General features: G+C 33.8%; 2 protein-coding genes across 3 annotated transcripts; both read right to left on the reverse strand.

The window, feature by feature from the left end:
* Nucleotides 1-424: 424 nt before the first annotated feature.
* Nucleotides 425-16146, reverse strand: LOC125834002 (probable inactive ATP-dependent zinc metalloprotease FTSHI 4, chloroplastic). Of its 2 annotated transcripts, none has more exons than XM_049513178.1 (17): nt 15844-16146; nt 15051-15306; nt 14151-14526; nt 9794-10052; nt 7123-7254; nt 5793-5867; nt 5586-5711; nt 5369-5478; nt 5219-5297; nt 4996-5133; nt 4782-4893; nt 3892-4055; nt 3709-3814; nt 3483-3559; nt 2010-2153; nt 1768-1930; nt 425-518 (listed from the first exon to the last, which is right to left on the reverse strand). In XM_049513178.1, the coding sequence occupies exons 1-16, from the start codon at nt 16075-16077 to the stop codon at nt 1787-1789; spliced, it is 2532 nt and encodes an 843-aa protein (XP_049369135.1). In that variant the 5' UTR covers nt 16078-16146; the 3' UTR covers nt 425-518; nt 1768-1786. The 2 variants fall into 2 exon arrangements, with proteins under 2 accessions (XP_049369135.1, XP_049369134.1); XM_049513177.1 differs by having other exon boundaries at nt 425-514; nt 15844-16124.
* Nucleotides 16147-18286: 2140 nt separating this feature from the next.
* On the reverse strand, nt 18287-23765 carry LOC125834133 (2-oxoisovalerate dehydrogenase subunit alpha 1, mitochondrial-like). Its single transcript, XM_049513321.1, has 9 exons — nt 23438-23765; nt 20067-20204; nt 19804-19986; nt 19460-19617; nt 19271-19370; nt 19078-19189; nt 18850-18989; nt 18539-18724; nt 18287-18465 (listed from the first exon to the last, which is right to left on the reverse strand). Exons 1-9 carry the CDS (start codon nt 23666-23668, stop codon nt 18298-18300), a joined length of 1416 nt encoding a protein of 471 aa, XP_049369278.1. The 5' UTR covers nt 23669-23765; the 3' UTR covers nt 18287-18297.
* Between the last annotated feature and the right edge of the window lie 3991 nt (nt 23766-27756).

Genomic DNA, 27756 nt, shown 5'->3' on the forward strand with positions numbered 1-27756 from the left:
CAACGGCAACAATATTCTGAAACAGAGGAAGTTGAATCTCCAGATATTACAAAATTCTGGATGGGACTTTAATGGATAGGGAAGGGGGTTCGAGCTGGTGTAGGGGAATAATTTACAAAATTTCACTAATAGGCACTTCCATAACCTGTTTGGGACCCAGGTGAGTTGATCGACTGACTGGACTAAAAGGGCACCTTGTAAGTTGTAACCCATCATCTAGAATAGGTTATCGCCCCTCTTGAGCTCCTGTTCCTTGTGCTACTGGGGATGTTAATTTTCAGCTCTGGGAAACACTTCATAAGTGGCAAATGTTTAAGGCTAGCATCATCGGTATAATTTATCACCATCAATCCTCTAGCATAGCCGGAGTCTAGCTCTGATATCAAAATACCTGAATATGCTACTGATGTCTTTTTTTTGAGATAATATGCTACTGATGTCAAAACTTCTCCGAGTAATGTGAGTGTTTGGCTCCTTATATCTAGAACAAACAATGATTGAAGAGTGCAGCAGCCTGCCTGCAACCAATTATGTCAATCAGTACGAGGAACACTGATTAATAGCCCCCTCCATCCAATTTGCTTGCCGCACTTTGACTAAGCATAATTATTAAGAGAAACACAAATATTTAGATATTTGTTGAAAAACATGTCCGTTATATTTTGACTTTCCATGCAGCAGAACGATACAAGAAGGAAAATTCTGTCCGGTAAAACATTTTGTGGTATTTCAAATGTACTAAAATGTTCACTCAAGGAAGGGAAACAACTTGTGGGACGTCTCAAAAGGAAAGTATCATAAGCACTTTTTGGACAGACAGATGTAACATATTTCCCAAAACAAATTTGGTTGTGCTATAATAATGAGTATGTTTCTGTATTGCATCTGCAGGAACTAAGCCATTAATGGCAAGTTACTCACTCCTGCTACGGTGAAGGTTGAGGAATAGTCACATGCTTACAACTCGGTGAGGCCAAAGGTTTAGTTTACCATCTTTATGTGGATTCCTAAGTTCACTGGGTCACTAGTCAAAGATGGTTTTTTGTTTGTCTTTTTTTTTTTTTTAATTTTGTTGCTTTTCTTGGGCTCATCTTTTAAAGTGGTTCTTGTATGACACATTTAAAAAATTTCCAGTTGGAGGATTTTGGCCACAAGAGGATTTAGTTAATAAATCTAAGAACTCATCGTGTCAATTTCAGCTGCATACTGGGATATCTAGAAGCGAAAGAAACTGACACTTTTTGGGAAGCAAAGCAAAATAGAAGGGAGTTGCAAAAAGCTTAGTTTTGTAAAATGTTACCTTCTGTGAACTGTATACAGTTTCATGATGTCCATGGGTAGAGTCCTCCCTATAATATTTTAGGCCATTTTAAGTTAAACAGTAGGCATGCCCCTTACTTTTTCTTAGAAAAAAGTTAACAGTAGGCATGCATTTAATATCCTATAGTCAAGTTTAAGAAATGTAAAGGAGTTGGGATGTCCGCTCTTAGCTTATGATAAAGCAATAGCCCACCTTCTTTATTTTGATCTTTGCTTTTAGTGAACAGGTCAGGCTCTACACCTAACACCCCACCCCCTTTCAGGTTCAATAATGCTCATTTATTTTTATTTTAAATGGGGCAAGCATAATGCAAGCTTTACCAGCCAACCTGATCTGACCTTCGAACTCAGGTAATCACAAATGATGTTACATCCTCATGGAATTGAAGCAGACAAAATAAATCCATAGCAGCACCATATATGCCGTTCAGAGACTAGTGGCAAAACCTGCATCGGATACTTGGATCTATAGGAAATGACTGGCCATCAGAAGTTTTGGCTTCTCCTCGTCTTCTTCAGTTTCTAGTGATACAGCAGCTTTCATTTCCTCGACCCTTTTATCCCATATGCCATCTATTAGCTTCCATGTTTCATCACTAACTATCTGGGTCTGCATAAAAGCATGAAATGACATCAATACATGAGTATTCATCATAAAGATCAATTAATAGAGCATCCATCATGCTTACCTCCATAGGTCGAGGTGCACCAAAAGTTGCAAATCCAACATTTCCAGGTGCAAACGTCACCCTCCCTGGAAGTGAAACTCCATGGACTCCCCACCGTCCAGCATATATAAGGGATCCATATTCATTGATGGGACTCACAGTAGGCTGACAAATGAAAAAACTTTAAAACTATAAATGCCATTACACGACAACAGGCAAGTAAAAGAGTACTATGTAAGAATCAACTGTAACCCACTGCAGGCCATGATAGTAGTTTGTTCATTGGTGATTTACCCCCCTGAATAATCTTAGTTTATATTCCATCAAGTAACTTTTTTTGCATATATGCAGCAATAGGATTTGGCACCCAGGTGCAGCTTCCAAAGCTATCGAGAGCCATGATAATAGTAAGTTATATAATGGGAAAAGGAAATGGGTATTAGAAGGGGGGGAACAAGAAAAAGCCGCCTTAACTAAGAGCATCTGCAGTACACCCCCTCACCACCACTTCACAAGCCTTCAACTTTCTAATCTCCCTACTTTCCCTGAATCACCACATTGCCCCATCCCCCTTTGAGTCTCCTCTCCTTGTTCCTGTCACTGTGCTAATCCTCACCCAACATCAATTGCAATTTAAATCTACTGAAAAAGGTGAGAAAATAAGCTACCCAAAAAAAAGGGGAAGGGGTTGCGGCAATTGATCTAGTCACCTGGACAAATATATAGGATGCTAACAGCAGCAGAATGGTGAATCAAACAAAAACAGCTACGATTAATCATAATAAGGTAGGTCAGATTGTGCTGTGCCACATTGCATTTTCCAAATGAACAGGTGTGCTAGTTCTCTTAAACGATGCAACGTGTAACCCAAGAGCCTGGACACAAGTCCAGGTGCGCACCCAGGTAAAGTGACTTACCTGAATGTTGAGCCATCTTATAACACTAAGAAGCATATAGAGAGAAGGATAACCTCTAGATGCAGACACCAAAGCTGTGAACGAGCAAAGGCAATCCGTCAAGAAAGGGGATTCATCCCCAAAGTTCTATTCTTTGATCAACCGAATTACCAGCTTTATCTCAAAAACCGCTCTAGTGAAGTGGTTCGTGAAGGTTAAATCAGACTAGTCAATCAAGAGAGGGGAAAAGGCAAGAAGCGAAAATCCTACTCTCTTTATCGGGAAAAAAGGCAAGAAGTGGTTGCCTGTATGCCTCAGACAGAAAACAGAATGGCATTTTCTGAGGAACCGGTGTTCGAGATCTCTAAACATGCAACATGTTTCCCAATCCCAAGAGTTTCGATACAAAAGCAGTTATGCCAAATCTACTCCAAAGACTGCCAAACCATAATCCTCCAAAATATTTTATTAATGAAATAAGCAGGCCCATCTTAATTTTTTTCCTTATCTTCGGGAGGGAAGAGAAGAGAATAAAATTGCATTAGTCTTTCCTCAATTATGTCAATAATAAACACTGGAAAGAGAAGTAAAGAATCACCTGAGGACTTTTAGGTGAGCTTTTGTAAATGCTCCAAATTTCATCGGCTTTGATCTCTCCCTTCTCAAGTAACACATCTGATCAACAGACACACAAGCATAAGCCAATCAACGATAAGTGGCCAATACCAGTTGCACAATTTTACAAGTCTTACTCATGGACTCGGCGCCAATAAAGGGAAGACAATGCTTAAAGTGACTAGACAATCAAGGTTAACTAACTTTACCTGTAATTGTCTCTACAGCATCGTGGTTCTCCTTTAGAATAGATAAGCATTTCTCCACGGCATATCGCATGTACTCATCTCTTAGTGCTTCAATTTTAGCAGGGAGCTGCAAAACACAATAACTTGTATTAAAAATTAGATGTTTATTAGATTTAACATTTACAAGATCTAGTATATACTGACATTTGGTAAGAGATCTCTCTGGTATCTGTAATAAGCCTTTCCCAAGGCAGTCAACCCTGTCTGCAGTATCAAAAATTCTGCAAGCCTGGAAGCTTCTAAAGTTGCTTTTGCAGAGATCCAGCATAGATTGTCAACTCCAAACATTTCTTCCTCAATTACTCTGGCTACAGATTCAATCTATCAGTGTCCCATGTGAAAGAATCAAACCAAGAAAAGGAGGAAAAAACAAAGATACAAAAAGAGTGGCCTTTTAAGCAGATTGATATTGTACACATAAGGGGTATTTCCATGGGTTTGCCTTGGCATCATGTTCATGCCATTGTATTGAATCTACATTGTCTAACAGTGCATATTCTCTCAAAGCAAATACCAAACTCAAGGGGATCATGAATAAACAAGAGAACAAGTACAGCTAAAACTGCAGTCTAATATCCAGAAGTCTCCTTTATATTAGTGACTTACCGATTTGAAACACATACTTTGGAAAAACGTCATTTCACTATATGAGACGTACAAGTCTAGTCTAGTATATAACAAGGTAGATACTCAAATTTGTGTCAACTATCAGAGTATTAGACTTATGGATCATATTATGCAATTTTGAAAAAAAAAACAATAATAAAGCATAGATTTAGGACTCATTTATTTGCACTTAACAAGAGTCTGAATCTGAATTATTCAGATCTCAGCCCATTAAGCACATTTGTTTATTTGAAGTATATATCATTGTTCACTTTAAATATCATTGTGCACTTAACCGTCTTATAGTAAATATCATTGTTGGATATGAACAGTGAAGACGAGAAACAGAGATTTCAAACATAAGATCCATAAGACAAATTCACGTCAAGTGTTTATAGAACAGAAATACTATTTTATTTCCCACTTACGAGCACATGCACGGACTATTGAGTTCACATAATCTGCTTTCCTTTTAAACACTCTGCCTCCAATCTCCATGAATTGCATATTGGGGTGACTACGAATGGATTTGATATCCGTCTGTCATTATATCGAAACCAATTGGCACAAATGTGAGCAAGTCACAAATTTAAGAAATACTAAGATTGACTAATATGATTATGATATTTATAGGAAAACAACCTCAGTGAATGGTCGGTAGGGATCTGGAAGGTAACAAGCAAGAACTGCAACAGCAGCTTCTCTGTAAGCTAGTCTTAGTGTTAACTCCTCAGGGACCTCAGTACTATCTTCTTGACCCGTTTCAAATGTGCCTTTTTGCTGTAATATTAAATGATATAACATGAACATAATGTACTAAATCAAACATACAACAGATGCTGCATATCTCAATTTTTACACCTACCCTCTTTAATGCCTCAAGGAGTTCATCTCGTCCTATATAGTCCAAGTCTTTCCTTGCGGTCAAAATTCCAGCTTCATTCCTGCACAGGAGGAGGTGTGAGCTAGTCCCCCCAAATGCAATCAAAAGGAACTATAGTTGAGGATTATGTACAATATATTTTGAAGTTCAGCTCCAGTAAAATCTTCTGTTTGCTCTGCAATTTCCTGCAATAGAGTGTCCTTTTCCCCTTCTGACTGGAAAAATTTGTTCCGAGCATGCACCTGAGAGAATTGAAATGAGAATCAAAACAAAACATACTGACACAAAAACTCCAGACAATCTTCAAAAGATTAACAGATGTCAATCACTAGTGTGCAGCGACACATACCTTCAATATGGCCAATCTACCGTCTTTTGAGGGCAAACCAACCCTAATAATCTTGTCAAAACGACCCTTCCGTAGCAAGGCAGGATCAAGAATATCCAATCTATTGGTTGCACCAATAACTAAGACCTGATAACCCAGCATTAACAGCAAACCTAAGAAGCTCTCATAACTTCTTTACGGGAAACCATCATCTTAACTACAATGTACCTGTGATGTTGACACTTTAAATCCATCCATTTCTGTCAGTATCTGAAGAAGCCCTTGTTCCCTCTCTGCACCACCCTAAGAAAAAAAATACATGTCGTTTACTGTATAAAGTTATTCCAGTACAGCCCATATGTATATTTATTAATGAAATTAGTGAGGGAACCAGCTGAAACATTGGAGAAGCACTCTAGAGAAAAAGGATTTTAGTATTAGAAGTAATACAGAATATACACATTCTAGATTTAGCTACCCAAAACAAGAATGACATTGAAATGAGATTAGACGGGATTGATACCTAAATTTAGACAATTCAGATATCTAAAACTCGGTATTCTGGGCGAACGGTATAACAGATAAGATAGAATGGCTGAATAGAAGGGTGCAACAGGAAGATATTTATGCTGGTGAAAGGCAAATTTTGTAAAAGAATTGTGAGACCTGCAATTCTACGTAGATTTCCAAATATGCTGGTCCATAAGTATGACATTATGATTATTAAAAAGTGTTAAGAACGAGATGAGATACACCTAAAGTCATGTGAAATGAAGTTGTTTGCCAACAATGTCAGTGTCCATGCAACCTATAGAAAAACTTACAATATAGGCAAAAGATCTTTATAAGCGATATCAACTTGTTGGGATTAAGGCATAGTAGTGTTGATACACTTACATCAAGTCTAGTGTTGGTCAAGACTCCAGTCTTTTTAGATTGTTTAGAGGAGAACTGTATGCTGGTAATGCAGATAACCTCCAGCGTCAGGAAACCCCTAATTTATATGTAAAGATAAGTTATTGAAAGGAAACAGCTCCAACGGAGCAGACCTATTTCCAAATCCAACTAGTTCGGGAGTGAATTACGGTTACTGTTGTTGTAGTAGTGATAATGTCTCCAACAAATTATTTAATATTGCATCTGTCGATACAAAAATGGTGAATAATAGCCGAAGTAAAGAAGATCATCAAATTTACAAAGGAGCACCTGAAAACAAACTCTCCACTAGATGTGCTGAAGTTAATCTACGTCCCTTAATTTAAACCCTTGCCCCCAAAAACTCGCCCTCTCTTTCTTTCCTTTCCGGTTTGTTGGTTGTATGGGTTTCAAACTAAAGTACAGAATAACATGTAGGAACAGAGATAGAAGAAGGGTATGGAAACATATGCAAATGGGTGTAGACTTAAGATTGCATGCATCCAAGTTACGTATGAACTTAAACTTCTTTTCATACAATAATTACCAGCGAAAAGTAATACCTCAAAACCGAAAATTGCTTCTGGGAGAATAATTTCAAATATGCAAAATGAAAAAAAAAAGAATAATATGTGTATCATACCCCACCAATATCTGGTCCACCACGTTTGCTGCCAATTGCGTCTATCTCGTCAATGAAAATAATAGAAGGAGCAAATGACCTAGCACTGGAAAAGAGATCCTTCACACGTGAAGCAGCCACACCAACAAACATCTGCATAGATGTGAAAGGTTAGAAGCTAGAAATGCTGCCAAACTAAAAAGAGAAATTCCTGAATCAAATATTGGAGTGCAAACATAGATAGTATCCACATATTATGGAAGTATAGAAGGTTAGGCTAAGGGCCTTACGAAACATGCTTCTGTTCTTTTCTACTTCCTCCCACTAATTTTTCCTATCTTTGGTTACACAGTTGAAGGTTAGACTGTTAAGAGTATATTTCCTGAAGCCACCAACTCAGTTTGATAAGGAGAGCAAAAGATCCTGATTTTTTAGAGAATGGGTACACTATTTTGAGGACATGCTTGCTGCACCTCTATTACAGACAAACAAACAAGGAATTCTGACTAACAGAGCACACCCAAACTTCACCGCACAAAGGAGAAGCACAGATAACTGTCTACCTAAACATAGTGGCAAGGGATATAAAGAAGGTGGAAAATTCTATCACCATTTTTGGACCCACATGCACTTTGAAATCAGCAATTCAGTGGTCTCAAATATTACCATTTTCAATAATATCAAAGCCTTAGACTTCCGCATGAACAACACAAGGTGTATTTATTACAAAATAGAACGCAACACTCTCATGGAGATAGTAAGGAACTTGTACACAATATTCTAGTAAACAAGCTCTTCGGAATAGAAGACGATGGATCCACTACCCAATTCATCCACTTTAACCACCTCCTCTTTATACTCAAAGGAAGTGATCCTTCTCCTCCACATTTACTTCCACTTCTCAAATCCTTGCTCTTTACAATCCCCAACTAAGTAAATTGAGTGACCATCTCATCTTCAAACTTAAACTATTAGAGAGAGCACACTTTTTATAACTCTATTATTATGTCCAACACGCCTCCTCACATTGTGCTAGATTCTTTTTCAAGGGCCAAAATACAAGGATAAAATCACTTTTTGAGTGGCAGAGAAATCTGAACCATGATATCTTAGCTGATTTGATACCATGTTGAATTTTATAATCATCTTAATCTAGTATTTTGGGTTGGGCTTTCATACTCGATCTACAACAATTGGTATTAGAACCAATTGGAGGGAATGCATCATCATCTCCTTGTATAGGCTGGGACAACATCATAAGAGCTAACTTTTGAGGTTGATTATTTAAGCACAAGGTCCACTTTTTAACCATGAAATCAGAGCTAACAGAACTCGTTTTTACAACCGCTTTCTACATTCATGTTCTATGGCACTTGACTAATCTCTCTCAATTTAGGCTCATCAAGCCAGTAGCTTTCTCTCTTCTTGTTCTATCGTTATAGCTTCTCTCTCTCAATACAGCCCATGGAGCTATTCTGGGCTTTTATATATATATATATATACATATATATCTCAATACAACCCATCAAGCCACTAAAACTGTTGCAGATACACTCATTAGCATGTTGAGCCTCATTTGTCTCCCTCTACTTCATATTCACTCCTACTGAGACTCCTCTCTCTCTCTCTAACTTAAAAAATACTAGTAACAAAAAAAATTCTTTAGTACACGTGTGGGATGGAGTTAGACAATGCACTTCTCCCTCATTGTTTGTGCAAGGGTAGAAAATGTCCAAAGTCACTTCACCCTTAACCTAAAGGTTTTGGATTGGATGAACAAATACTTCCACACCAAACATATGTTAGCCGTTAGGTAAATTTTCCTAGACTGTACTGTAGAAAGTAAAGACAATGTTCACACATATTAGATGTTTTACATTTGCTAACTGATACATACCAAGACTGACACACATAAGGTTATTATTTCTGAGGAGTTTTTGGACATTAACAATTGAATCATGCCCAGGGAGACCACAACATAGGGCTGGCCATCAGAGAATCATCCATATGCTTTACAAGAATCCATATTAGAGTATATCCCTGCTTTTGTGGGGAGCTAATATTGATTGTTGATGGTCCGCAATTCAGCATTGTAGCATAGCAAATATAGCGCAGAAGGCAGGTAAATGTTTATGAAAAGTTTATTAGCAGGAAGGAATGACTTTAGACATTCAATCGAGCTGTGCTAAATTATAGCATCCAAAAAGATATCCCACAATGTTTCTTTCAGATCTAAAGGACCTATAGACAATAAGCTTAAACAAAATTGAAAAGTGAATAAGGTTTATATATATAGGTTAATAAACAAAAAAAAGAAACAAATGAAAAAACTTGCAAGTGTTTACAAGAAATAAATACAGGTTCAAGAAACAGAAGCTAATGAAAACCTTGTTATCTTTTCTTATTCTTTTTTGAAATGGGAAGTAAAAAGACCTTGGTATCTTCAACAAGCAATTGTTTGAATCAGCAGGGAAATCAGGAAAATGTTACATCTGGTTTTGCCAAACATAACTGGAATGTAGCTTTCATTTTGGAGTTCATTATAGCAGATATAGTCATACATGCTGTGGTTAACCCTGTAAGCGGATGTTGTTGCCCAAAACAATAGTCAATTAAAGAAACTTTATTAATCTTGCAGCTGTTAGAATTTACTCTTCCATTTAAGTGTGTCGGAATTGCAAGTACTTCTCACCTCAACAAAATCAGTACCATTAGCAGCAAAAAAAGGTAATCCTGCTTCTCCAGCTATAGCTTTTGCCAGAAGTGTTTTGCCAGTTCCAGGAGGACCATGGAGAAGCACACCTTTTGGGCAATAAATCCCTTTGTCTTGAAACTCTTCTTCATTCCTCAATATTCGAACAATCTCTTGAAGTTCTCTCTTAATATATTCTTGGCCAGCAAAATCATCAAAAGTTATACCAGTCTTTTCTTCTGCTGATATGAATTTTGCACTGATGGCAGATGGTAAAAAGAAAATTAGATACGCACAGTGTTTTGTTATTTAAGTAATAAGATTTTATTGATGTTTGGGAAAAACAAACGCCCATATACAAGAGATATGCCAAAAAGTAGAAAATCTACAAAAACAAATGTTTTTTCTACAAAAGGCATTTAATCTCCTATACCTAAGGGGATCTCATGGGTGCACCAAAAATCAGTAAGGGATGAGGGCTACTCCTCAACTAAACTAAATTTATCACCATCCCTTCAAAAGCTCTCCTATTTATTTCTCTCCACACAATCCACTAAGTGCTAATGGAGCTACGTTCCAAACCCTATGTCTTTTCCTCCGTCTGCCACAATTACAGCTGGTCAACATTGCTTTCAAAGTGACTGGCATCACCCATTGTACTCCAAACCATGCTAGAGTTTCCCACCATAATCTCGAGAGTCGAGACAGACCAGCAATGAAGAAGAAGATGGTTAACATGCCCAGGCCCTTGCACATAAACCACCAACTGACATAAGAGAGTTTTCTCTTCCTTAAATTCTCGGTGTCATGATTACCCCCTCTAGCTACTAACCAAGTGAAAGAAAAATACACATCTCTTGGAATCACAGAAATCCAAATCAAACCATAAGGATAGTCAATCTCCTCCCTGGTCAACATCTTCTCTTCTTTTTACAAGGTAAATAATTTTATTAATATTTGGGGGAACCCTATATACAAGCCATACACCAAAAAAAGAGAACCTACACCAAAATATGGTTCTCAACAGAAGAGATCCAATCCTCTATACAAATTGGGACCTCGCAAGTACCAAAAAGAAACTAGGGACGAAACACTACTCTTCATTTTAACAATATCAAGTTCCACGCCTTCAAAAGCCCTCATATTCCTCTCTTTCCAAATGACCCACATGATTGATAAGGGGGCAATGTACCAGGCCCTCGGGCTTTCTTTCCCCTTTTATGAGTCCAACTTTGCAAGGCCTCCCTCACTGTACCCGGCACGACCCATTGCATCTCAAACAAATTTAGGGCCACCCTCCATAACCGACTAGCCACCTTATAATGCAAAAAAAGATGATCTACACTTTCACCTTCCCTTTTACACATGAAACACCAACTAATATAGATGACTCTCCTCTTTCTTAGATTCTCCGTTGTTAATAACACACCCCTTGCCGCCAACCATACAAAGAAACAAACCTTCCTTAGTGCTCTAGCGATCCAAATGGAGTCTTGGGGGTAAGTACCTTCCTCTCTCACTAGCAACTTCTTATAAGAAGAGCTAACGGTGAATAAGCCATCACCACTCTCTTGCAACCTCCCTACATCCATTAAGTTGTTTGGTGTGTCTAGGCTATACAAAAGCTCTATCAATTGTGAAATTCTTTCATCTCACAATGATTTAGGTTCCTTTTGAATCTTAAGTCGCAGTGGATAACACCCTCATGAGACCTACAAATTAGTTGGATTGTCCTCTCTCGCTGGCCAGATTCACGATATAAATTAGGAAAGGCTTCCTTCAACTCGATCTCCTTACACCACTTATGTGTCCTCAAACTAATCCTACTTCCGTCCCCCAACCTTGAAAGAGATATGTCCACAAAAATGTTCTCACCCCTTCATGATACTCCTCCACAAACCATACCTAAACAAAGTAACAATGTTTTTGATACTTGATCCACCATCCATTATACCATATTTATCCACCGCCCCCCTCCAAAGAGCATTCTCCTCCATCCCGAATCTCCATATCCACTTCCCTAACAAAGCTTTATTGTACATCCTGAAATCTTTCACTCCAAGCCCTCCCCATTTCTTTGGATATGCTAGCAAGACAGAAAGAAAGTATCCCAAAGACTTCAGACCCATTCCACCACCTATTTGCTATATCCACATAATCTAGTTCTCTGAGCTACATGTTCTTGAATCTAAACGGAATGCGCAAACTGCTCCTTCTACTCCCATCTAGCAAGATAAGCGCATGATCAGGTCAATCTAGGTAATGGGATTTGCAACACATTTGGGACCAACTCCTCTCAATCAGTGGATACCAAGAATCTAACAAGTCTGATTTTGATGTGGAATCACCTGCTCTGGCCCAAGTAAAATTTGCCCCTGTCAAAGGAAGATCAATAAGATATTGGTTATCAACAAACTCTAAGGACTCCTCCATCGCCCTAGAGATCACCCTTGCAATCCACTCTCTCCTCATGAAATCTTATAGTGTTAAAATCCCCTCCTAACACCCAAGGGACCTCCCACCCTATCATAATAGTGGATATCTCTTCCCATAAACTCTCTTTACTTCCCTCCCCCACCGGGCCGTACACCCCCCTTCCCCCGAAGCATAGCTCCTCACCACTTCCTAAGATTTTACCCGCATTGCGATCATATACTCCCCTTACTTACCTCCATCACCTAATTTTCTGTCATCCCCAAAAACTTTGATATCCCATGCATTCCCTAATGCCGAAACCCAATCATATTTTGCCCATCCACCACCCACCTCAAGACTTCTCTTAAAGGCACCAAAGTCCTCCCCCCCCCCCCCCCCCCCCCCCCAAACTCCCTACTCCCATTTTAGTAATAGCTCTCTTATTGGGTCATTCATCCCCCTTTCACATTCTAAGAAATAATTTTTACTTCTATAATCAACAACTTTACCCTCACACACATCCTCCCATCTCATGTACCCCCACTCTACTCCTACTCCTACATCTCCTCTTGAACACCAATAGGTTAAAATTTACCCTCACCAGCAGTCCTCCAATCTCCTATACCCCCGCTCCTACTCCTACTCCTACCTCTCCTCTTGTACTCCAGCAAGTTACCTTCTTCCTTTTTATCCTTCCGCAAACTCCTTTCCTTACCCACCCTCATGTCAACAATCTCCTTTTCTCTAACCCCTTTTGCCTCTTCTTCAATGTCTCGAAGGAGTTCTAACACCCTACCCTCCTTCCCTTCAAAGACCACCCCCGAAAATTCCCCGAACTTCAAGTATTTCTCTCCCTCCCTACTAATCAAGCTTCTACCTTCCTCAAAACATGCTAATGGCAACACATCATCTTCCTGAACATCATAACAGCCATATTTAGTACCCAAAAACAGTTAACAGTTACCAAAAACATGACTAGCATCCCTTTCTCCCTTAGAAGAAGCAAAAATGGAGTTGGAACCAGTAAAGCAGGTTCAAAATTCAGGATCTGAGATTTTCCAGCCGGACCCAAGGCATTTTCCGGCTCCGGCGACCTCACCGGAGGTGAACCAACCCTAGAACCACTTCCATCCCGGTTCGCCCAGCAACCTAGAGTGGTCGTCACCCTTCGAAAAGTCGGAACGAGTTCCCTTCAGCCCTAGATTTACATAAACCAGCTTGCCGAAACTGGAATTCCGGTCGCCTGGCCTTGTGAGAACTCCAGATCTAACGATCTACCAGCCCCCTGCTGCATGGCTGCTTCTCATAAAATGATTTGACATAAAAGTCTCTATTGTTCCCCAAACCCCATTCCCATACATCATGTCCCTTTGGTGAGCATCCTTGTTTATGCAACAACTCTAACAAACTTAGGAACTCCACCTCTTCTTATTTCCAAAAAATTTCTCCTAAACTGCAAATCACAATAGCCTCCCCATCTTGTAATCTCCAAACTCGCTAGATTGTCATCCCCTTTCGGCTTGAATGTTATATAAGTTGGGGAATGCAATGTTCAAAGCATTATCCACGCACCACTTATACCTCCAAAATCTTACTCTCCTCCTATACCCTACTCTAAATGCCATATTGTCGCTAAATTCTACCCATGTGAACTAGACATACATATGAACTTTGAACTTGTGCCGCATTTCGGGTTTCTCACTTTCATAGATAAGTTCAAAGTCATCAGGGAAATTGGTCCTAAAGGACAACTATACCTATCAAAGCTCACAGTAAAACCCATCTGATTCAAAACATACATAATTTCAAGCTTTACAGTGACAAAGACGAAACTTGATAAAATGCGAGGAAAGGTATAAATCCAACTTCTCTAGAACATACAAAATTGAAAGGAAGTTTACAGTCAATAAACATATAACAAGCAGTGAAAGTTTTCAATTACCGGCTTTTTCCTAATGAACCAAGGGCACGCTGCTTGAGTGGCTCTTTTATCTTTTTGGGAGGGCTGCCCAAATCGCAAGGTATTAATTTTGAATAAATTGGTCTCATCTTATTATCAATCCAAATGTACAATAGAACTGAAAGTGCCAGCCGCATAGACCACACAACTGCTGTCGCGACAGTAGAATAAACTTCAGCAGGGATGTTATTCACATTATACACATCAACATTTACAAGTTGTTGATGCAACTTCCTCCAAACATCATTCCATCTATCTATTGGCATCCGGTCAACGACATGACGCTTGAAAACAATTTCCTTTTTAGTGTCCCCTCCTGAACGATTTGTTTTTCCATCCTTGTAATATGGAAGAATCACTACAAATAAACCGGAAACCAAATAAACAAACTTGGGAATGCGGTAAGATACCATCTATTAGATATTGCATAACTGATTCCTAGAGAAAAAACATCTTGATAAGTGATAACTAAGTTGATAAGGTTAGATATTGTCAGAAATTAACAATAGATTGTAACAATGACTTCCAAGCCTTTCACTACCTAGAATTTTATCGGAGATCCCCAAAGGTACTAATACCTAGAATCATATTCTTTTAATTTGTAACCTTTTACCTAAATGCATGCACAATAGTTTAGTTGGGTGATTTGTCAATTTTCTTGGGAGGTGCAACCATACAAGAAGTGCTCCAACCACACACACTTACCCAATTTTCACCATGTGTATTGGACGGAAAAGTTGTCTGCTACCTAGAAATAAATTCTTTTAATTTGTTATGATGCTCAATCGCAGGAAGACCTTCTATTGCTTAACATATGGTGTACAAAGCTCAATCAAGCATCATAACAAAATGAAAATAAGAAACACATAGAGAATAGTTAACCTGAAACTGTCTGTCCGTAGTTCGAATACTCCATAAACTGCACATTGTTTGCATTCAGAAGGTTTTGGAATTCACTGTAGTCTATCCTATGAGAATTTTCAGGATCCCACTCTGTCCCCTTCAGCTTTCCCTGCATGGCCAGCAATTTCCTACTCCATTCTGAAGCCAGCACAAGCTGCCTCTCTAATTGAACATTTGCCTTTCTTTCAAACTCCTCTAAATTATTTATCCTTTCACGCTCTGCCTCCTTCAGTTTCTGAGATCCCATTAAACAAATCATAGCATTAAAACTAATTTCTTGTATGTAACCTGAAGTAACAAGTCATAATTATTTAGTTGTTGTTAACCCTTAATTGTTTTACCACGTACTTCTAATCCGAATAATGCAAAATATGGTTATCTCAGGAATCATAATCATACTTGAGATTGTTCAATAAATTCCCATAAACAGATAAAAATTCTGCAACCAACTAGAGCATCCGGTAACCAAAAGGAATAACTCTGTATCAAGTTCCACGGAATTCATTCAACAAAACAATTCATGCAATCTCCATCACCCTAATAGGATTCCTAAGTTAACTAATTGTTATAAGTATTATGTTTCGGCAGCAAGCAAAAATTCGATTATCAAATTCCGTAAATTTAACCTTCAAAACCAAGGTAATACTAATCAGCAATCAGCAAATTAGCATGAAAAAATCTAAAACTAATAAAAATTCTTCCCATCTACATCAATGCAAGCATGCGCAAAACCACATCATTCAAGAAAAAAAAAGAGAGAGAGAAAGCTAACCTCAAACAGCTGCTGAGCTGATTCAGTTTCATCACCAGCAGAGTTAGAATCGGAACTGGAAGTGGAGGCAGCAGCTTTACAAGGGTAGACATTGAAGGGCTTTGAGCCAATATAGAGGGAATTCCGGCGAGGTTTTAGGTGCAAATTGAAAGCGGTGAATGGAGATGAAGAGTATCTGGGTAGGGTTTTAGGAGGAGAGAAAGAGGGTTTTAGCAAATGCATATTGGATGTCATCTTCTTCGATTAGCTCATACGTCCTCTTCTCTTATCTTTTATTCTTCTCAATCCTTGTGAATGTCCTAAGTGAAACAGAACTCCATTTTCATCTATATGTATTTCAATCTTTTATTTTCATGAAAAAATATTTACTACTACTATTAGTTTTGGGCCGGCAATTAAAAATTTTGTGTGTATAGCTATTTCCTTTTTTCTTCGATCTCCTGTTCAGCATCTATATTAAAGCTCAATTATTTTGGATTAATGTTGTATAGAGGTTTATTTCTTATACATCCTACCAAACAACTTGTAAAGTCTCTATTTCTTGATAATATAAGCCTAAAAATCTATATAATTATAGCTCATGCCATGCTTGACTAGCCAAGTACACAAACGATCCTACATTTTCTTGTTTCTTTCATATTTTTATTTGTATAAGTATTTCACATTATTGACTAAACTTATGAAAATTGATCCACCACTTCTTATTCTTTACAATTATTTTTAAAAAAATATTTGATTGTGTCGCATAAATTGAAATAGAGGGACTAGTGAAGTAAAGGCATTTTCAATTATTTATATATTTACAAATTATGTTAAAAGTACTATGAATCACAATAATTAATAGCTTAAATTAGTTTTAAAAATTACGATCAAAGAAAAAATTGTTTAACTCTTAAAATTTTATCAGTGTCATATAAATTGAGATAGTATTAGTAATATATATTAGGTTTGTGCTTATATATCTTATACAGTATATAATACAAAGTTAGGAATAGATAAAGTGATGTAACACATCTCGATAATTAACAATGATATTTCTTCTTCTTTTTCCTCATTTTTTTATACAATAAAATATAGGGAAAATTGTATAAAATAGTAAACTATTAATTCAAATTAAATGTTATAACACAGTTTCATTTAATTGTAATTTGTAGCAAACAGTTGTCATTCGCCTCTCTCCCCAGCGAATCACGCTCCCCACTCTCCCAGATCTCGTTCTCCATTCTCCCTTGCCTCTCTCACTTTATACAAACACAAATGTATAAATTGCGTTTATGTTTGTATAAAGCGAGAGAAAATTATATATACAAATACATATATTTTCGTCCTATATACTTATAATTATACAAATACAGATCTTCACCTACCAGTTTTCTTTTCCCTTTCTCTTTTTCTCGCTTTATACAAACATAAATTATACAAATTACAATCTATACTTTGTGTTGTATAAAGCGAGAGAGAGATTTGATATACAAATGTTTTATTTCAATTCAATCGTATACAAATTCAAATATTATGCAGATATACAAACACAATCATTGATACATATACATAGTAGCTACATATATACAATTATCTAACCGATATACATATACAATCGCTGCGCTTTATACAAACGAGAGGCTGCCAACGATTTATACAAATCTGATGCTTATGCAAACTATAGTTATATAGCATACAAATATATTTTTATGTTTGCTAAACATAAAATTTACTCAAAAATATATTTGCATAATGCACTAATTAATTTACAAAAGTTTCTTTTAAATAAATTTTGTCAAACAAATAAAATAATATGCATTAAAATTATAATTATAAAATATTCATCAAATATTTCTTATATAAATTTCATTAATAGAATTAGAGTTAGATGACCAATAATTTTTATTATTATGTCTTTTTAAAAAGTAACTTATATAAAAATAAAAGATTTTCTCTTTTAAATACAATGTTTGATATGTCATTCTAATAGTAGTAGACTTGTGTTTTTCATTAGATAATATGAAAATTTTGTTTTCCAAAATAAATCCACTATTAATAATCAATCACAACAATAATTCAGTGAAATTTCTTAAGTAGTATCTAAAGAGAATAGAGTATACTCAAATGCATTTTTCTTAATTGACATATACAAATTGAATAACTATAACATACTCATTATAAAATCAAGCCATCAACAGAGAGAAAGTTAATACCATTAACATATACTAGACGAGAGATGAAGTCAAGAATTTGTTTCAGAACTTTTGTTTTTAATGTAGCTATTTATATATATATATATAGTTGCATTCTAGCTAGCTATTCAGAAACGGAGTTGGGATTCTGAGTTTATGAGTTTTGGATTCTAGAAGATAAGAGCTTACTAATTAATTATACATATAACGCGAATATTTAAACACAAATGAAGTAATTGTGAAGCTGTAGCTCTGCCCCTAATCATAACACACTATAAGCTTATATAGGAACATCAGAAGGATATTCTTTTGGGAATCTTCTAACAGCATCCTTAACAAATTTCTCTTGGTCTTGAAGATTTAATGGCATTTTGTCATAAACATCTGTAAACAAATCTGTCAATGAAGGTTTCTCCACCTTCTCTGCTGCTTGAATAGCTTCCAACACCTGATTCAAGAAGTAGTTATAAGTATTTAGCAGATATCAGATGAAGATCAATGTTGTTCTGCCAATATTGAACCTGTTTTCTGATGTCTCCGCGAAGTTCCGATTCATTTTCATCATTCCACCAGCCATTTCTTTGAATGTATTTTCTGAATTTTGATATTGGACTTTTTTCTGTTTTCCAGTGTTCGATTTCCTCCACGGGTCGATACTTGGTTGAATCATCAGATGTTGAATGGTGAGCTACTCTATATGTCATGGCCTAAAAGTTACACAAAGAATGTCAAGTCTAGTACTTATAAGAGTGATTTATGTTTAACAATTTCAAGATTCAGTCCAGATTTTGCAACATTGTGTTGTAACTTGAACTCTGATGTGAGTTTTTACCTCTACTAATATTGGCCTTTGTTCCTTAATTGCCATTTTGCGAGCTGCACGAATAGCACTATAAGTTGCCAAGGCATCGTTGCCATCTACACGAATGCTTCTAATACCATACGCTTGTCCTTTAGAGGCGATTCCATCACCTGACATAACAAGACATCAGAAAATCTACCTTGGAGAAAATTCCTAGTAAAAGGTGCATTGTATATCAAATGAGTTTTAGGAAAATACTTCGAAATTGTTGGTTTATAGGAGTGCTAATGGCCCATCCATTGTTGCGGCATATAAAGACAACAGGAGCATCCAGTACCGCTGCAAAGTTTAATGCAGCATGGAAATCTCCCTGCAAATTACATCACGAAAAAATCAGCCAATTGACGTAGAATTTGCCTAAAAGTCGCGTTATTTTGCTTAGTTTAATTACCTCACTGGTGCTACCATCTCCAAAGTAAGTGACCGCGCAAGCCTCCTTTTTTTCCATTTTGAGGGAATAAGCAACGCCCACGGCCTGAGGAATCTGTGTTCTGAGGAAAATGGAATTTGGAGCAGAAAATTGTTTAGATGGAATATCCTGAATCTTAAGGGAAAATGCTAAAAACTTTGAGATTCTTACGCGATTGGCGAAGAAACAGTTAAGTAATTGAGCTCATTAGAACCATGGTGGCATGGCATTTGCCTTCCTTTTCCATAATCAAACTTGTTTCCGAACAATTGATTGGCAACCTGTTCCAAGGGGTAACCGCGCCATAATATAACCCCTACTTCCCTGTACTGCAATGTACAACAACATATTGAATTACATCATTTCCCGGTTGTAGGATCATGAAACTATTGTTAAAATCTATTAGAACAAAAAAAATGCTACTAAACATGATACAAGAAAGTGCCAAAATAAAAAGATTACACTTATTTTGAACCTACGATCTTGAATTCGTCTGTGAATAACAATAATAATACCTGAGGTAACACGAAGTCGTCTAAGGAGAGAGCAGCAGCAGATGCTATGTTGATAGCTTCTTCTCCAGCAGTTGTGAGATAAAAAGACAACCTCCCCTGCCTTTGTGCTTCATAAAAAATGGTATCCATAGTTTGAAGTGTCACCATTGAACTATACATCTTTATTGCCAATTCTTTGCTGACCTAACCAAATAAATGCATCAAATTTCAATTCATTTTATTATTTTTGTTTTCAATTCAATAGAAATGAGTTTTGAAATTACCCCCTCAAAGATTGTCCCTGGAAGTGGATAACCATCATCATCAAGAACTCTATAACAAGGTAATCTCTTTTCAGACGACTCCGAAATAAACTTCATTTGAGAAGTAATTGGAACTTTTCCACCAGGAAAATCCATCACCTGCCAATTCCAACATTAATTACATGAATCATCATTGTACGTGTCGTTACAAATAAAACTTGATCAAATGATAATAACCTGAAAATCATCATCATTTTCAGCAAACAGAGAAGATTGTTCTTTCAATGATAAAAGTCTTGTTGATGAAAAACCAACAAGTGTAATAGATTGGCTAAATGCTTTTTTACTAACTATTCTATGAGTTTGTTTACAATTGGAGAAGAGGATTTTTAGGAATCCCAACATATTATATGAAGTAGTAAAATTAATGGATTCATGAATTTCGAAGGAACAATAAAAGGAGACATTGTTTTGTAGTGTTCACCAATGACAAGTGTAACATGTATCACATGGCTGCCTACACATGACGGAGACGTCAAGAAAGGGTGATTATATATTTGATTTAGAAGAAAATTTAGATATTTTATGTTAAATTTCTAGAAGAAAAATAACTTGACTGGTTAATATCATCCGTCAAGTTATTTTTTCTTGTTCTATTTTTACAAATATCTCATTTTTTTGGTAATTTTTAATTTCGACTTTTCATAGGATATATTAAGATCACAAAAAAATATTAAAAATATTCTAATACATTCTCATATCTTTAGCTTAAGATTATACCGTTAAAGTTTCTTCTTTATTTTCTTAAACACAGTATCAAGTTAGAATTAAATAAATAAATCAAAACAGAAAGCATGCAATATTATCAACCAGTAGCGGCTCTACAGCTTTGAAAAAAAAGCAACTGCGTTAAGGCCCAAAAATTTGAGGGGCCTCATTTTTTAAAAATACAATAGGTTATACATATTTTTTTAAAAATATTGCGTATAATTTGTATAAAATATAAATTTTTCATAAAAGAGCAAGGAAGTAATAGAAGTTTGACAAATTATGAGTACTACTCCCTCCGTCCCTATTTAGTTGTCCACTTTAGAAATGACACACATATTAAGGCAACAATGATTAGCATAGTGAAGTTACAATTTTGCCCTTATTAATTATGATTCCAAAATAAATTTATTCAAGATAACTAATCAATGTTGGGGGAAGTTTAAATGAGGGTATAATAGGAATTTTTTTTTTTTGTCATTTCTTGATTTGTCAAAATGGACAAGTAAATAGGAACATCTAAAAGAGGAAATATGGACAAGTAAATAGGGACGGAGGGAGTATGTCTCAAGAAAGATTAAATAATTGGCTATAATAAACTTCATAAAAAATATATATTCGAATTTAAGGCCTCCATTCAGATTTTGCTTTAGACCATCAATTTATTAGAGCCCCCTGTTAACAACCGAACTAAAGAAGAACTTAGTAGCTCAATTGATTGGCTCTTGACAGTAAATATTATATTCCCTATTTGGCAACCTCTTTCCCTTTTCCATTTTCCTTACCCAAATTAGAAAAAAAAAAAGATAAAGTATTTACGGAATTAAAGACGAATAAAAATGATTTAACAACATCTTACCTAACAATCTGACAACTGAATTTATTGTATACATAAAGACAATTAAAATCGATTTCATAAAAGTCTAACCTAACTAAAAGAGTAACTACTCTTTTGGGAATTAAAGTCTATTAACAAATTATTATTCTTAAGTTTGCGTTTGGACATATCATATAAAGGGATATAAAGTTATGGTTTTAAATTAGTGTCTCAATATGCAATTTGGGGCCATAAATCTAAAATTTCAAATCATGATTTTAATTTTTTTAAATAAAAATCTTGATTCATAAATTTACATTTTAAAAAAAAAGTCTCATCAGTCTAAATTTTGCAAAAGAAAAACTCATGCTCGACATAGAAATGATTTATACCATGTGAAAAGATTATATTAAAGAACAACTAATTACTATTATTATTGACTAATGAATCTTTATAAAATTATGTATATTTAAAAATTTAATTTCGAAGACTTACTTATAAAATAATTATGATATTTTGATCCCTTTGCTATAAACTATAGTTTAGTCATTTTATGATATTTTGATCTCTTTGCTATAACAATTATGATATTTTTATATTTGTTAAAACAAATAAAATTTTAATTTTTTTAAGATCAAATATTCAAACAAAATTTGAGCTTGATATCATAATTTCAAATAATAATTTTATATGACAAGATCCAAATGACCCTAAATCAAACTCTCTGTATTTTTTTACCCAATATTTCCTCAGAAGTCAGAACTGAGATTTGATTTAAGGTTTTTTTTTGTGTGGCTATCCATTTATAATTCACTCCAAAAAGTGTTTATCTTTTGCAATAATCAATTGTTTTTTCAGTCAAAATTGATGTAAAAAGGACTATCTCTGTCATGTCATTATAATGGCCCACCCCACCTAATTTATATTATTTTATTACTATTGACACATGATTTATTTCTTAATCGGAATAAAAAAAATAACTCACGTTGTATCTTATAATATAAAATATATATTTTTTACCTCTTAAACGTTACACGTCATGAAGGTATTCAATAGTAAAAAGAGTTGAACCATAATGGAGTGTCGTTTGATTGGTGAAATAAGATATATTAGAATATTTTTAAAATTAACATAGCTTATAAAGAGTATATTATTTCACTATTTATATGAGATAACTTATTTCACTGTCTATCATTAAATGATAAGGTAAAATAATTCTAATGTATTTGATACTAAAATTATACTTTCTTATTTCACCTATCAAACGATCTAACGCTTACACTTGGCAAATGTAATTATTTTGTGTTCTTGGATAAATGCGAAACTTCTTTTCAAACATCTCAAAATGAAACACGTCAAGGTGATGGTGAGTCACTTTTGTTCAAATCGCCTAAAACCAAACTTTCTTGAATTATTATTATGACTTTTTTTCATTATTATTATTATTTTAAAATTAAATAAACTTTTTAACTTAGAATCTATTAAAGTTCCTGAAATTTCGAATTCAAATTCTCAAAACTAATACTACTATGTAACTTCTTATTATCTTCCAATTTTATTATATATATATATAATTATTCGATATTAATGTAGTAAAACAAATTAAAGTGTGCAGAAATTTAACTAAACATTACTATTATTTTTAAAAAATGATTTTTTTGGTAAATTAGGAATTCAAAAGTTGTTTCGATCGATCACATGTTTAAATTCCAAATATGACATTTTAATAGTAGTTCTTTTTCATTGATATAAATTTCTGATTTTGTCGCTAAAAAAATTATCAAAAGGAAATAGTAAAACACATTACCTGATTTTCAACTTCTTCATAGTCAATTGTATCTAGCTGCTCTCCAGCTTTACCGGACTGGTAACGTTCCGGCCGAAAAATGGCGGCAGACTCGCCGGAAAAACTCCCCGTCGGCTTAATAAAACCACCACCGCCGTTGCCGGAAGAAGTTGTAAATGGTGAGAAGAAACGAACCCTTGTGTTTAGAAGAAAATGGTTAAATTTTGTTGATTTTGAAATCAAATTTGCCATTGATAATAATTTTCTTCAACAAAAAAATGGTTAAATGGAATGTGATAATAAATGAGGCTCAAAGGGAGAAGTTGATATGCATTGGCTAAATAGTTCTATCTTCTTCTTTTTTGTGAGTGTGTATATTATTTATAAGTAAATAAGACCATAGTCATAAATTTGGATTTTTTTATCATATTTTATTAGGAATATGAGTAGAATTAATTAAGTGATCAAAAGAGGTCAAAATTTGAATAAATAATAATAATAATAATGTCATAATTTTTTTAATTTTGAGGAGCCAATGAGGACCATCTAGACTTTTCTTACTCTAATAATAAATTTTTATCAAAAAAAAATAAAATTCAACTGTTTAAATCATTGTAAATATTATTATTTCTTAATTATGGATATTCATAATTTTTAATTACTTCCTTTAATTATTTATTTTTAGAGTCAAACAATAATAAAAAATTGATTAGTATTTTACGATGTATTTTTTTTCATTATATTGTATGCAAAAACTTGTAATTTATAATACTTTTCAGATAATTTTTTAATATCTAAATCTTTAGTTTAAAATATTAAATTAATGTAATTTAATTTAACTTTGAAAATTATTTAAATTGACTTTCAAAAATACAATATGACAACTAGAAAAGAACAGATGGAGTATAATTCCTCCTTATGAGTTGTAATACTTACACGGTTACACCATCACCTCCTTTGTAGAGATTAATATCATAAATCATAATTATGAGATCTTTTGATATTCCCTAATGTATTCCAAAAAAAAAAAGTTTTAAGAATGTCGTTTTAAATATTTGAAAAAAGAAAATAAAACTTATCTTCTATTGTTTCTCTTATTTTTATATTGTTGTTCTTAATCTATAATATTTCTGCTTATTCTACGAATAGCAACCTTTTTTTTTTCAGGAACCAATAATAACCTTAACTTCTTCAACCTTTTATACATTTATATATCTTTTCTAGGTAAGTATGATTTTTTTTATTGAAAATTAAGTGTTATTCGTTGATAAAATTGTTATTTTATTTTTTTATTTTTCATTTACTATTTAATGTCAAAACTAACCAAATTCACACGTTATTTCATTTTTGAAGATGACGCTTCCAATCAAATATTTTCATCATAGGTATACAATTTTACTTTTCTTATTCTCTTTAATTTCAGGTCCACCCCCCTTCCCCCACATTTTTTTGAACATATGAATTTAATTTAATACTCTGCCCCCCTACCAATTTTTTGGTTGTAAAATAAATGCGCCCCAAATTCCTATGAATAATATTTTGGCCGCTGTACATAAAATTTTTTGCATTATAATATCCATTGATAGAAACTTATGTCACTATTTATATACATTTTTTTATTCTCTAAAACATCTAGTTGACAACTTTGAAATCTTTTTTTCTACTATATTCACCTACATTAAATAAATAAATAAAATATATAACCAAAATAAATAAATAAATAAAGAGAATGAAAAAGAGTCTTAACTTAAAGAAAGAAAGGAAAAGTTCAGATTATTAATTGCACATGTACTGAAAGTACTTGTGAAATAAATAAACTCAAGGTATTAAAATTCTTCAAATAATATTAACATAATTTTAAATTTATTTTTTAACTTTTAATTATACTTAGAGTGAAAACTCCGGAAACTTAATGCAATATGAGATTATTTTCTACGGATGATAGTAAATATTAAATCAAAATTTTAACGAGAAAACAAAATTGCTCAATTTCAAATAATACATAAATAAATTGACCCCAATCTATTTCTTTTTTTTAAAAAAATATTTCTTTTGGTATTGGAATTTTATCAAAGTCTTCATCTAGCTAGATATATCTTCTTAGTTCTTTCCCAATGTTTAGGTGACATAAATAATTTTGTCTTAGCACCTAGCTTTGTTTTCATCGTCGATTATATACTCTTGTTTTTCTCATGTTTTAAAAAGAGTCATATTTTTATCAATATAAATCGTAGTGAGATAGTTGAAATTTATTTATTGTTAATCAAACTTTTTAATTTCAAGCACTTAGAGTGAAAAAGAAAATCATATGAAAAGCACTTCATTAGAAATGAACCTTGCAGTAAACAATTTAATTGAATCTCAATATAATTGTCGGACGGAGTGAAAAAAGAAAGAAGTCATCTTCAATAATATATATATATATATATATATATATATATATATATATATATATTATTACTATATAAGAAGAGGGAATAACCAACCACAACAACTCAACATGTGTTCCAATAAGAAGAGGGACCAATATATTTATAAAAAGAAATGACATATAAAATAAAATAGAGAGAGTATTATTTTGGAAAATGAAAAAGGACAAAACACATATAAAATTAAAAGACATAAAAAAAAGTTGGTTTAACTCTCAAACATAAAAAGTAACATAAGTTATTAAAAACTTTAATAAAAAGTACTATAATTTACAATAAATAATAACTTAAAATATCTACAAGACAAAAAAAAAGAGACTAATTTTTGTACTGCTTCTGTCACATAAATTAGGATTGGGATGATTTTAAAATTTTAATTTTGGTTATACATTATAAAATAGCCCAAAAATTGAATGATATGATTTTTTTAAAAATAATCGAATGAATCGTCCTATCGATAACCCTAATGTTACTTCTACTCTGTTTATTTTTACTTAAATTTAGAAAGATATGCTTCATTTCTACCCTCAATCTTATCGCTACATTTATTTGCTATTTAAAATTGAAATTAAAAAGACAAATTACAAATAAGTTTATATATTAGCTCACTTATGAGCAAAATATATTATAACAATCTTTACTAATTTTATAACAATACATAAACTATACTCCCTCCGTCCCATATTAGATGGGCACTTTCAACTTTACACGGTGATTAAGAAATCATTAATACATTGAAAGACTTCGCCATTTTGCTCTTTGTTTATATCAATGCACATTGAAATGAGTTACAAAAAATACACATACAATATAGGAATGGTCATATTAATTGTAGGGGTAAAATGGAAAAGAATTAATTAATTCTATCCTAATTTAATAAGTGCTCAAATAATATGAAAAAAATATTTGTAGTAAGATTCTCATCTAATATGGGACGGAGAGAGTATTAGTTTTTGAAAATGGAAAAGGACAAAACACATACGGAGTATAAAATTAAAAGACATAAAAAAAAGTTGGTTTAACTCTCAAACATAAAAAGTAACATATGTTATTCAAAACTTTAATAAAAAGTACCATAATTTACAATAAATAATAACTTAAAATATCTACAAGACAACAAAAAAAAGACTAATTTTTGTACTGCTTGTGTCACATAAATTAGGATTGGGATGATTTTAAAATTTTAATTTTGGTTATACATTATAAAATAGCCCAAAAATTGAATGATATAATTTTTTAAAAAATAACCTAATGAATCGTCCTATCGATAACCCTAATGTTACTTCTACTCTGTTTATTTTTACTTAAATTTACAAAGATATGTTTCATTTCTACTCTCAATCTTATCGCTACATTTATTTGCTATTTAAAATTGAAATTAAAAAGACAAATGACAAATAAGTTTCTATATTAGCTCACTTATGAGCAAAATATATTATAACAATCTTTATTAATTTTATAACAATACATAAACTATAATCCCTCCGTCTCATATTAGATGGGCACTTTCAACTTTATACGGTTATTAAGAAATCATCAATACATTGGAAGACTTCACCATTTTGCCCTTTGTTTATATCAATGCACATTGAAATGAGTTACAAAAAATACACATACAATATAGGAATGGTCATATTAATTGTAGGGGTAAAATGGAAAATAATTAATTAATTCTATCCTAATTTAATAAGTGCTCAATTAATATGAAAAAAATATTTTTAGTAAGATTCTCATTTAATATGGGACGGAGAGAGTAACAATATAACTTTATTAATATTGGGTCCCGGGCAGCGCCTGGGCTTTCTTTACTAGTATATATATATATATATATATTTATAATGAATAGGTGGAAGATATGAAGCCATTTTTTAAAAAAATACTCCTAGTTTTTGGATAGGTTTCAAGTCATAT

Source organism: Solanum verrucosum, unplaced genomic scaffold (assembly GCF_900185275.1).
Source record: "Solanum verrucosum unplaced genomic scaffold, falcon-dt-bn FXZP01000108.1, whole genome shotgun sequence".
Classification (NCBI taxonomy): domain Eukaryota; kingdom Viridiplantae; phylum Streptophyta; class Magnoliopsida; order Solanales; family Solanaceae; genus Solanum; species Solanum verrucosum.